Source organism: Phodopus roborovskii, unplaced genomic scaffold (assembly GCF_943737965.1).
Source record: "Phodopus roborovskii unplaced genomic scaffold, PHOROB, whole genome shotgun sequence".
Taxonomy (NCBI): Eukaryota; Metazoa; Chordata; class Mammalia; order Rodentia; family Cricetidae; genus Phodopus; species Phodopus roborovskii.
In genome coordinates this window covers 4583102-4595587 of record NW_026125506.1, presented here as the reverse complement: position 1 = coordinate 4595587, position 12486 = coordinate 4583102, and the positions used below count along the sequence as shown (strand labels likewise).

The 12486-nt window shown below is 51.5% G+C and overlaps 1 protein-coding gene across 1 annotated transcript; it reads right to left on the bottom strand.

Annotated features, from left to right (window-relative positions):
- Positions 1-241: 241 nt before the first annotated feature.
- On the bottom strand, positions 242-12240 carry Coq5 (coenzyme Q5, methyltransferase). The gene is made up of 7 exons (XM_051176490.1): positions 12024-12240; positions 9229-9378; positions 7165-7386; positions 4845-4951; positions 2208-2296; positions 1441-1552; positions 242-1361 (listed from the first exon to the last, which is right to left on the bottom strand). Exons 1-7 carry the CDS (start codon positions 12223-12225, stop codon positions 1260-1262), a joined length of 984 nt encoding a protein of 327 aa, XP_051032447.1. The 5' UTR covers positions 12226-12240; the 3' UTR covers positions 242-1259.
- Between the last annotated feature and the right edge of the window lie 246 nt (positions 12241-12486).

The window sequence follows — 12486 nt, the reverse complement described above, 5'->3', positions numbered from 1 at the left end:
CTGGCTGGCCTTGAACTAAGACACCCTCCTGCCTCTGCCTCCTGAGTGTGCGGCTGCGAGTGTGTACTGGCACACCTGAACTTTCTTAGCAGGGGTTCTTAATACTGAGCATTGTTTTCAAACCACACACGAACCCTGTGAGCCTCACACTGGACAGTACAGACACAATGCCTAGACACACTCTGGAATATGGGCAGGGGCAGGATGGACACAAGGCTTTATTTTACTTTTTTGAGATAGTACACAGCTCTAGCTGGCAGGGTTGGCTTGCGGTAGTCCCGCACCTGCGTGCTGACAGTGCAGTTTTGTGCCACAGTCAGGACTCACACATACATGTACTTCTTAGCTTACATTTATTTTACTGTGTGTGTATAACTGCTTGCATGTATGCGTGTGCACAGCACCCACAGAAGTTGAAAGAGGGCACTGGGCCCCCTAGCATGAGTTACAGGTGATTGTGAACACCGTGTGGGTGCTGGAAACCAAACTGGGTTTGCAAGAGCAGGGGGTGACAGCTCCTACAGGGTCCCCAACCTTGTCCCTTCCTTTCCCTTTTTGCTGTAAGCATGTATAAATGTATTCTGACGAGCTGTTTACCAAGGCTTAGCACTGACTCTCCTGATGATGGACACTGAGGACGGTGTCTTGGTGACTGAGCCCTGACAGGACACTGATGTAATGCCTTTGTGTCTCCTCCAAGAAAGAGAAGCAAACAGCACCCAAACTATAAGCTTTACTGCTTCACACCAAACCCAGGGCCTTGCCAGGCTAAGCACGTGCTCTGCTGCTGAGCTACACCCTGGGCCCGGGTTCTAATGTGCTCGCCATCAGCACCTCGCCAGCCCAAGTTTCTAATTGTCGGCCTTGGATGAAGGGCTGGTTCAGACCATCCTGAGCTTCCAGGGATCCATTATCCCTCTGGAACGCATCTGTGATAGAGATGCTACCAGGAAGCTTCAGAACTGTGAGTGCTGCTTCTATCTGACTCCACAGTGCACAGACGATTGTTAGTGGGAGTTCAACAAAACCAGGCCAGACCCTCCTGGGAGAAAGAAGGCCAAAGGCCACCTGTGCAGCTGCTAATGAGCTGCAAAAAATGGCAAGGGTTTGTGCCTTCCTTTTCCAGACTGGTCAATGCAGACAGAGTCCAAGGTGTTAGAGCCTAAGATGAAGTAGACGCTCAGACTGTCTCGTCAGGGAGAGTCTTTTCCATTTCCAGGCCTCGGCAGGACTGGTTTGTGCTGCACGACAGAAGGAAGCTACAGTTTGAACCCAGAATGAATGGCCACAATCCCAGAGGTCAGGCTTTCATAGGTCACCTTCTGAAAGCCTGCATCTTCAATCATCTCCTTGAACTCTTCCTAAAACATAAGAAAAGGCACATGGAAGGCTTGGGTTTCAAGCTCAAGGCCTCCACTCTGAGTTACAAAAGCTCTGTACCTGATTAGGGAACTTCCGAATACTTTCCACAAGGTACTGATAGGACTTCCAGTCTCCTGCAATGACCTCTCCAATGACAGGGATGACCTGGAAACTGTACAGATCATAAAGCCTAAAAAAACAAAAATAGTGACAAAGGCAAAGATTAAGATTAGGGTGGACTCTGGACGTACTCCCTGGTGCCTCCACTCATAATGTAAAGAAAAGTGGGGGCTACCAAAGATGGCTGTGGTTAAGAGTGCTTACTGTAGCCAGGCATGTCACTACACCCCTTTAACTGCACCACTTGGGAGGCAGAGGCAGGCAGACCTCTGAGTTTGAGGCTAGCCTGGTCTACATAGAGTTCCAGGACAGCCAGGGCTATCCAGGGAAACCCTGTCTCAAAAAGAATAACAACAAAAATCTTTTTTTTACAAAAATGTACTTGGATCCATCCTTTAAACAGTAAGTGAGACGGTTTAAGCCAGGAGTCACTGACTCCTGTCTATAAGGGTCAAGCGAAGTGCCTGAAACAAGGCAAGCAGACCAAGAGGCCCATGGCAAGTGACAGACCTGCACAAAACCAGAGCAGAGGCAGTTAACTTTGTCCCTGATGCCTGCATCAAGGAGCCTGCTCCATCCACCCAGCCTGTGACACAATCCGGGCTCCTCTGTAAGATGTCCTGATGTTAAGGTTTTGGCTGGCTGGTGGGTCTGAGATAGAGCCTCACTCTGTAGACTAGCATGGCCTGGAACTCACTATATAAAGCCCTGTTACCAGCGCTGACCTGGATATGAGGGGATCGTTCACTTGGCTAAACTCCAGACAGAGAAACCGTCCTCCTGGCTTTAGGACCCGATGTGCTTCCTGGAGTGCCTAAAGGAGCGAGAAGGAATCACTCAGCAGACCTCCCTGCAATTCCAAGGGGCAGAGAGAAGGAATCACTCAGCAGACCTCCCTGCAATTCCAAGGGGCAGAGGCTGGGTTAGTGTGAGTGTGCACTGCAGCAGTGTCCATAAACGTCTATGTCCTCAGGGGTTGCAATGCAGGAATCACCCATGCCACAGGCACTTACTGCCCATGCCTAGAGGAAGGTGCTGATGCAGGCAGACGGAAAATGACAGGTACGTAAGTAATTCACCGTATGTGGCACATCTTTAATCATGGAGAGCCTGGTAAGCACCATGGGAAATCTGCACAAACAGAATCGATTCAGCTATTGTCAAGGGACAAACTAAGAGTTCTATGTGATAACATGGAGGAAAATCACCATATAAACCTGACTAGTGGCCCAGGCCTGTCACCCCAGGTGCTTGGGAGATGGCACAGAAGAATGTAAGTTCAAGGCTAGCCTAGGCTACAGGGTGAGTTTAAGGCAAGCTTAAGTTAATGAGATTATGAATGAGCATGTGTAAAAGCCCTGGTTCAATCTTAAGCAACACAGACACATACAAAATCACCAGTGTGCGTGTTTCACTTTCCCAAATGCTAGAAACAGGATGGGTACAAGTTCAAAGACAGCCTGGGCTACACAGTGAGACCCTGCTTCAAAACAAAACGAGGATTTGTTCTTTCGAGATAGGATATTACTACATAGGTCTTGCTGGCCTGAAATTCACTATGTAGAACAGGCCTCAAACTTAAAGCAATCCTCCTGCTTTTGCAAAGTGTTCAAAATATAGCCAAATGCTACCACGCCTGCCTTCAAAGTGCTTTTTTATCTTTTTTTAATTAAAAAAATACAGCTGGGTGTAGTGGCACATACCTTTAAGCTCAGCACTTGGGAGGCAGAGGCCGGTGAATCCCTGAATTCCAGGGTAGCCTGATCTACCCAGTAAGTCATAGATAGCAAGTTCTATGCCAAGGCTACATGTGGAAACTTGTCTCAAAAAAACAAACTACATACACACACTCTACGTGTATACATACGTATCTATATCTATACATCTATACCTACACTTATATATGTAGCGTGTGTGCGTGCATGTGTGCACATACATGAGCACATGTAGAGGTCAGAGAACGATTTGCAGGAGCTGATACTTTCTTCTGTATTTCCTAGGTTTGGCAGCAAGTGCTTTTATCCTGCACTTTTGATCTTCGTTTCCAAGTAATGACACACAGAGAGGGACAGAGGAGACAGAGAGGGGAAAGGAAGGGAGAGAGGGAGACACAAAAACAGGGGTGGGGAGGGAGGGGGATGAGAGCGCTTAGAGAAGTGCTGACGGTCAGGGCCCCCAAACTGCCAGGAGGCTTGCACACACTCAACTGGTCTATGGGGTTCCCACAAGGCCCCTCCTAAAGGCCCACAGCTCCTGGCAATAGTGTGAACCTCAGAGCTCTAGGAGAGTCCTATATTCAAACCAGAGCAATCACTGCAAACAAAGTCCTACCCTGTGGAGGAGTCAGACACTGGGGCCCACAGCACTGAGAAGCAGCCAGTTTCTTGCAAATGGTCTTTAAATGTTGGACAGAATGTTCAGAAGAAAATAAAGCGCCAAATCCCATTGAGAAATGAACATTCTCTTCCCTCTGTACAGGAGCAACAGGAGCATGGTTCTCCCCTGTGCCCGCACAGCACCGAGTGAGTATTCTCGTGTCTGGCCACGCCTCTGACCTGTATGCTCACACAGCTTCACAAGAGGAAACAGGAAATGCCAAGTCCAAGGCCAGGCCAGCCACCAAGAGAATGTGAGTACCAACCTGAGCAGCCCAGAGCTGGTCTGCGAGTCTGGCTCAATTTTGTGGCAACTTAGAAGAAAGCCCTGGGGTTGGAGATGGGGGCTCAGTGGCTAAGAGCACTCACTGCTCACACAGAGGACCCAGGCTCAAGTTCCCAGCATGGCTTCTAACTTCCTATAACTCCAGCCCCGCAAGATCTAACACTCTGGCCTCCAAGGGCGCTTGGTATGAACATGATGTACATAGACTCACACAGCTACACACAAACACACACACACACACATACATACATACACACATACATATATACACACACACATACACACACATATACACACACACATACATATATACACAATGTATACATACATACACACATACACATATGCATACATACACACACATACCTATACACACATATACATACATACACATACATACACACATATATACACACACACACACACACATACATTAATGAATAAGAGAAGAGGGCTATGAAGATAGCCCTCAGAACCTATGTAAAAGCCATACTTCCCAGGGCCAGTATACCAGCACATATACAATATACACCACCACACACACACACCAAATATATCAAGGAGGAGGAAGAGGAGGAGGAAACCTCCTCTTAAGTACAGGGACCAGGAAAGAATCTCCCTGTCCTCACATGGGGCAGGTCCACTCCAGGGAAACTGCTATCTCAAAGTCACATGCGTCCTGACCATACACTTGTTCATACCCGGTCAATGTGTGTGACATTCCGGATCCCAAAAGCAATGGTGTACACGTCGAATTGGTCATCATCAAAGGGCATCTCTTCAGCATCTCCCAGTACCCAGGCAAGTCCTGGAAGTCAAAAGCAGTCCCAGTGTAAGTCTAGGTGGCCACCTCCCATGCACCAGAGGGGCGGTGAACCTGTGGATTCCGTGGCACGCCCAGCGTCAAAGGGTTTTTTTGTTTTGCTTTGTTTGTGTGTGTGTGTATGTGTGAGTGTACCTGATATATATATATGTAAGTGCACCACATATGTACAAGAGCCCACAGAGGTCAGGAGAGGGTGCTGAAGACTCTGGAATTGGAGTTTTAGGCAGCTCTAAGCCGGCGTTTGGATGCTGGGAAGCCACTGAAAGAGTAAGCTCCCAGTCACCAAGCCATCTCTCCAGCCCTAGCTTAAAGACCGTAAGTGGCTTTACTTTTTCATTTCATAATCAGGCAGATAGAGGACCTGGTATCGGCTCAAGGACAGCCTTGACAGCTAGCCTGGGTAACGTGATATCTTGACATCTTGTCTCAAACAACAATGAATTCCTAAGCAGGTTCAGAGCTACACTATGGAGGAGACAGTCCCAGAAATGGAACATTACCTATCCTTTTACTGTTTGTTCTCCATCCTTTATGGCCGAGCACCAGAGAAGGGAGATACATTTGTCAGTAGGAGTAAGACACATAGCGCCTTTCTTTGCTAGAGACAGCTAACAAAGGAGCCCTTCATTGTGAAGGCCAAGTGGGCTGTAGCCCGTCTAGGCAGCTCCTTGGCGTGTGAGGAGGAGGAAGAGAAGAATCGGCCTAAAATAACCAGACAGTCATGGAGGGGAGGAATGCCGAGGTCGCCCAGAGCGTTGACAGAGGACATTTTTGCAATTTGCCCTTGTCTCTCTGGCGGCCTGTGCTGGGCAGCTGTCAAGAGGGTGCAGTATTCAGGGTCAGCAGTGAACCTGCCAACATTAAGGGCAAGCTTGTGTTGTTGTTCGAGATGGTTTCACTATTCAGCCTGGACCAGCTGGGGTTCACCAGTTTGTGAGTTCTCACAAAGATTTCCTAGTTTTGCCTTCCAAGTTCTGGGATTAAAAGTATGCTCCACCATGGTTGGCTAGGCAACTATTTTGAAATATTCAATGGCTAGGAGTAAAATCAGCAGTAGCACAGTCAGTATATATAAGAGCCTGAGTTCAATCTCCAGTCCTGAGGAAGGAAGGAGGGAGGGAGGGAGGGAGGGAGGGAGGGAGGGAGGGAGGGAGGGGGAGGGAGGGAGGGAGGGAGGGAGGAAGGAGGGAGGGAGGAAGGAAGGAAGGAAGGAGGGAGGGAGGAAGGAAGGGAGGGAGGGAGGGAGGGAGGAGGGAGGGAGGGAGGGAGGAGGGAGGGAAGGAGGGAGGGAAGGAAGGAAGGGAGGGAGGGAGGGAGGGAGGGAGGAGGGAGAAAGGAAGGAAGGAAGGAAGGAGGGAGGGAGGAAGGAAGGGAGGGAGGGAGGGAGGGAGGGAGGGAGGGAGGAAGGAGGGAGGAAGGAAGGAGGGAGAAAGGGAGGGAAAATTATGTGACTTAAGCTCCTACTATGAGTTCAAGGCCACCCTGGTCTATAGAGTGAGTTACAGGCTACACAAAGCTATAAAAGTTAAGACCCTCTCTCAAATAAAACAACAACGAAACCAACAACTTGGAAGATTTTTAGGGCTAGTGGGATAGCTCAGTGGGTAAAGGTGATTGCTGCCAACCCCAATGATGTGAGTTCAATTCCCAACTCCCACAAGTTGTCTTCTGCTCTCCACAGGAGCACTATGACACCAGCACAGTGCCCCCTAACCAATTACATAACAAACATAATTTTAAAAAGTGACATTGGCTGGGAGAGGGCTCAGCAGTTAAGAGCACCGGCTGCTCCCCCAGAGGGCCTCAGCTTGATTCCTAACACCCAGCTGGCTGACAACTCCAGGTCTAGGGATCTGATGCCCTCTTCTGGCCTCTACAGGCACCACACACCCACATACTGCAGAGACATACATGCAATTTAAAACACTATACAAATTTTTAAAACTGTAACAAGTTTAAAAAAAAAAACAAGATCCTTCAGCTCTCTGGGCTACACAGCACTGTTCATCAAGCTCAACATGATGCCCCGATTCTGGACCACACCTATGAGCCGCGCTCAGCCACAGAGGCTTCTCCCATACCTGCCGATTGCTCACACGTCCAGGGGCTGGAACGTAAGACACTCCAGAATCTGATGTGCAATCGCCTTCCTTTGTAAACTTGCAAATGATGCCCGTGTGTGCTGAGGGACTTACCAGCTGTGTGTCCTTGGTCCAAGGCTTTCTGCTTCCCGACCTTTAGCATCTCCCTGTTGATGTCACAGACCGTGACAAGGGAGCCTCCCAAGGGATCATCTTCATTCTGGTACCTTTTGGCAATTTCTTCCCAGGATAAATTCTGCTGGGCCCGTAACTGTCTCCTCCGTTTTCTCTGGTGCTGTTTCTGCACATAACTAAGGAACCGGAAGGCAATGTCGCCTGTGGGAAGCCAACAGAAGGAAAGGCACAAATGAAACCCAACAGCCAGTATCCCAGGCCCCAAAGAGCAGAGGAGAGGGATGTGACTCAGGAAGGGCGCACTGCTCCTTTCGACAAAAACAGGGTCCCCACTCCCACCCCGCAAGGGTGTGTCTGTATTGTTCAGGGTGGCCTTCAACTCCTGGCCCTCATGCTTTACTCTCCTGAGCTGGGATCACAGACGCACCCCATCACTCCCCCCTCTCCCCTCCATTTCTTTTCTGCTACTCTTTCATGTAGTTCAGTGTGGCCCTGGGCTCACCCAGTAGCCAAGGATGGTTTTGAACTCCTGGTCCTCACGCCTCCACCCTGAGTGCTGGGATTATATGTGCACCACCACACAACTGGTGTTTAGAAGGATTCTCCCACTAAGGGCTTCAGGTGAGGCTCAGCTGGGAGAGTGCTGGCCTAGCATGCACAAATTGAGGGCCCCGTGCTAGAACGGAGTATGGCATACGCCAAGCATGGCAGAGCGTGCTGCAATCACAGCACTATGGGGGCGGGGAAGAGGGTCAGGTCAGCCTCACAGCCACAGCTACATGATGAGTTTAAGTCAGCCTGTGATACAGGACACTCAGCGCGCACACACACCCACACACACACCCCCCCACACACACACACGGGGCCACTCATGGCAGAACATGCCCACTACAAACTCCCTGGAAGGCACAAGAAGGCTTGGGGGGCTTGCGGGATCTACACAGCAAGTCCCAGGCAGCCAGGCAGCATAGTAAGGCCCGACCCACTGTCTGTAAAACACAAAGACTTCTATAAGCAGTGTAAGATGCCTTTGGCACCATAGGTTCCCAATCTAGACTCAGGCACGGGCCCCTGGAACGGCACCCACAGCCGACCTGTGTTGTGTGACAGTGAGACCAGGGTCTCAAGCTTGAACCCGGGTAGGCGCTCTTCCGCCAAGCTGCGCCTTACTCCCAAGCGTGTGTTCTATTAATACCGTGGTTGCGCTTTAGTTTTCTGAGATGGGGTGGGCTTCATGTAATCTCGGCTGTCCTCAGATTTGCTGTGCCTCCACCTTCTGAAGGGGAAGACTGTGAGTGTGCACTGCAGTCATGGTTACGGGTGCTGCGGAGTGAACCCAGAGTCTCACGTGCGCCAGCTCTCCACCAACCAAGCCACATCTCCAGCTCTATTTGTCTGGTTTTTATTAACAGGCTTCTTCCTTGTGGGGTTTTGTTTTTTTGAGACAGGGTTTCTCTGTGTAGCCCTAGCTGGCCTTGTACTCAGGGATCTGTCTGCCCCTGCCTCCTGAGTGCTGGGAATAAAGGTGTGTGCCACTCGCTCCCAGCTTATTATTTTTAGGGTTTTATTTTGACCATGTGTACACTTGTGTCTGTGTGGGGGTTCGTGCAGTGCCTGTGGAGTCCAGAAGTTCCCTGCAGCGAAAGTTACAGCCAATTGTGAGCCACCTGGCATGGGTGCCGGGAACCAAACCTGGGTCCTCGGCAAGAGCAGTATGTGCTCTTAACCACTGAGCTGTCCCTCCAGCCCCTATCTGTGTGGTTTTTGACACAGGGTAGTAGTCAGAATCTGTAGTCCAGAGACAGAACAGTCATTCAGATGATGAAATGTCACAGAACAATTCTTAGTTTATAAAATCCTTTCTCAGAAAGGTACCAGGTGCAAAGCTGCTCTGGACAGGCACCTGCCCTTTCTCAGGCTGGATGCACAGGGATCTTTCAGTCACCACCGTTGGCCTAATGGCAGCTGTGGCAGCCCAGTTCATCAGCAAATAGGTGTAACAGGATGCTCAGCCTTCCCCAGGGACGTCACGCAGGACATTACCTGTACCTCCAGCCACATCGAGCAGTTGGGTCCCAGGCAGTGGGTGCATTTTCTGGATCAGCAAATCTTTCCAAGCTCGATGGATGCCGAGACTCATCATATCATTCATCACGTCATACTTCTTGGCTACACTCTCGAACACCTGATAGACTGGCATGGGACAGACAGTTATGACCAGGATGGACATGGGGAGGAAAATCTGAATGAAAAACACAAAGGGAGGCTTTCCCTCTAGAAAGTGCCTGTCTTGGCAAGGTGACGCTAAGCTGCAATGCTTGGTACCCAAGATGCACCTTTTGGGGTGCTGGGGATTGAACCTGAAGCCTTGCACGTGCTGCTAGGTAAGAACCCTGTCACCAAATGGTTTCCCCAGACCCCAACACCACCGTGCATCAAATGCTTAAAGGTCCACAAGAGAAGCCAACCTCTTTCCTAAAGTCCAACATCACCGTTCAAACATGGTGACCATGAGTATGCCAATGATTCCATGACTCATTAGGAGATAAGGGGTGTATGTCATAATCAGTGACCAGCCGTGCCATCAACTTCATAGACTGCAGGCTGGGGAGTGTCATCATCACAGATCAGTTCATCACTGGATACTCATTCATGCCAGGGCATAGAACTTCATGATACTTCTACCGTTTCCTTGTCTCCTGGTGACAAATCCGTGCGGCATGCTTACATAAATGAGGAAACTGAGCAACAAAACCGAGAGACCAGGGGAATGAGTGTGGAGATCAGTGAGCGTGACCGAGGCCCTGAATTTAATTTAATCCCAAGTGCTGCCGAAGGGGAAAAGGCCAGCAAGCAGCAGCAGCAGCAGCAGCGAAGGGTACATCACACAAAGGGAGAGGGGCCCCGGAGGGAGCAGAGCGTGAATGCGTGTCGGTGCAGTCACTAGCAGAAGAGGTGACTGAGGACACAGACAGCTGTGCCCCAGAGCCTGCAGATACACAGCAGAGCTGTGTGAGGCTAAACTTCCTAACCTAGGTGAGGCATAAGGGTTGTGTCAACCAGGTTCACCATATTTCAGAGGAAATAAAAAATCATAGAGCCAGGGAGATGGCTCGGTGGGAGGAGGAGCACCTGCCGGGGTCAGGGAGGCTCGGTGGGAGGAGGAGCACCTGCCGGGGTCAGGGAGGCTCAGTGGGTGGAGGAGCACCTGCCGGGGTCAGGGAGGCTCGGTGGGAGGAGGAGCACCTGCCGGGGTCAGGGAGGCTCAGTGGGAGGAGGAGCACCTGCCGGGGTCAGGGAGGCTCAGTGGGAGGAGGAGCACCTGCCTCCAAGTCTGAAGGTGTGAGTTTGAGCAAAGGAGAGGATTCCTACAAGTTGTCCTCTGACCTCCACTGAGCCCACAGACACACCCACACACACCAATACAAATATAGTAGAATTGTTTAGAAATCCCATTAAAAGGGTTCTTACTGAAACAGTTTTATTCTCAGTGATTATAATTTTTCTTGGGATTTAAACTTTTTAAATCAAGATTTTAAAATGTTAGTGAAATCCCATTTGTTTGGCATGTATATATATATATATATATATACATACATACACACACACACACACACATATATACATATATGTGTGTGTGTGTTTGTTTTTCAAGACAGGGTTTCTCTGTGTAACAACAGTCCGGGCTGTACTGGGACTCACTTTGTAGACCAGACTGGCCTGGAGCTCTGGCTCCCAAGTGCTGGGATTAACAGTGTGCACCACCACATCCAACCCTGAAATCACAAAGATCAGCTTGCTTCTAGCTCGTGTGTGTGTGTGTGTGTGTGTGTGTGTGTGTGTGTTCTCTCACTTACTAGCAACTTTGTGTGTGTCTCTGTAAACACAGGCTCTCGTTATCTGAGGCTGGCTTCAAATTCAAGATATAGTCAACTTCTAATCCTCCTGCATCCACCTTCCAAGTGCTGGGATCACAAGTTTATACACCCACCACTCGCGAGTTATGTGGCTCTGGGGATCGAACCGAGCAGCGGGAGTGAGAGGCAAGAACTCTACCAACCGAGCTACATTCCCAGCCCGACTACCATTTTAAACTGTGCAAGTTTTTGCTTAACTCAACTCTGTGTTTCCTAAGAAAGGGACTAAATAGTCACTAGTGGGGAAGGACAGTGAGAAATGGGGGGAGGGGGTGTCTACACGACGCCTGGCAAATGACAACCTCGAAGCTGAGGAGAGGTGAGGGGCGACGCGGGTTTGGTGGCGCTCGCCTTTGATCCCAGCACTCAAGAGGCAGAGGCGGTTCTGGGTCAGCCTGGTCTACACGTCAAGTTCGAGGACAATCAAGGTGACACAGAGAGACACAGGGAAGTCCAAAAAAGAAAAAAAAAAATCAAAACTCAAAAAGGGGGGGCGCGCGAGGCTGTAGCGCCCCCAGCCCGCGCCCCCAGCTGCTGAAACTGAGGCCGGGGAGCGGGGGGCGGGGAGCGGGGGGCGGGGAGCGGGGAGCGGGGGGCGGGGACCCGGGAGCCGGGGGCGGGGAGCGGGGGGCGGGGAGCGGGGAGCGGGGGGCGGGGAGCGGGGACCCGGGAGCGGGGACCCGGGAGCGGGGAGCGGGGGCGGGGAGCGGGGAGCGGGGGGCGGGGAGCGGGGACCCGGGAGCGGGGGGCGGGGAGCGGGAGCGGGGCCGGGCGCTGGGTGCGCCGGACGGAAGTCAGCGCCGGGGGCTGCGAGCGCCACAGCCCCGGGGCCAGCAGGACACTGAATCAACCCTGCGTGGGACAAAGGAGGCCGAGGCGACGCCACGCTGGCCCCGCCCGCGCGCCCGCCCGCGCGCTCACCTCTGCCCGCTTTCTCCTCCTCCGACACAGTCTCGAACCCGAAGTGCGTTTCCGCGGCTGGCCGCTCGTGGGACAGGGGCCGCGCGCTGGGCGAGGCTCGGGGCCAGGGCCTGTGCGACCCGGGGAGCCTGCAGCCCGCCGCTGCCCGCCACCACCCGCCGCGGCCCTGGCGCCACAGCCCGCAGCTCCTGGGGGCAGCCATCTTGAAACCGCGGCGCCCCGGCACGCAGGGTCACGTCACCGGCAGCCGCGTGACGGCTGCCGGCAGGAGACAATATTAGTGGAACGCGCCCGGAAAAAAAAAAAAAAAAAAAGAAAGAAAAGGAAAGAACGCCAGTTGTTAAGGCGTCATGCTGGCTCTAGGATTTGGAAACCTGAAAGAAAGGCTCTCCTGCGTTCCCTAACGGAATTTAGAATTCACCAGGAATGAGGAGAGCTCGGAGTGAGGCCCTGGTTGTGTTTC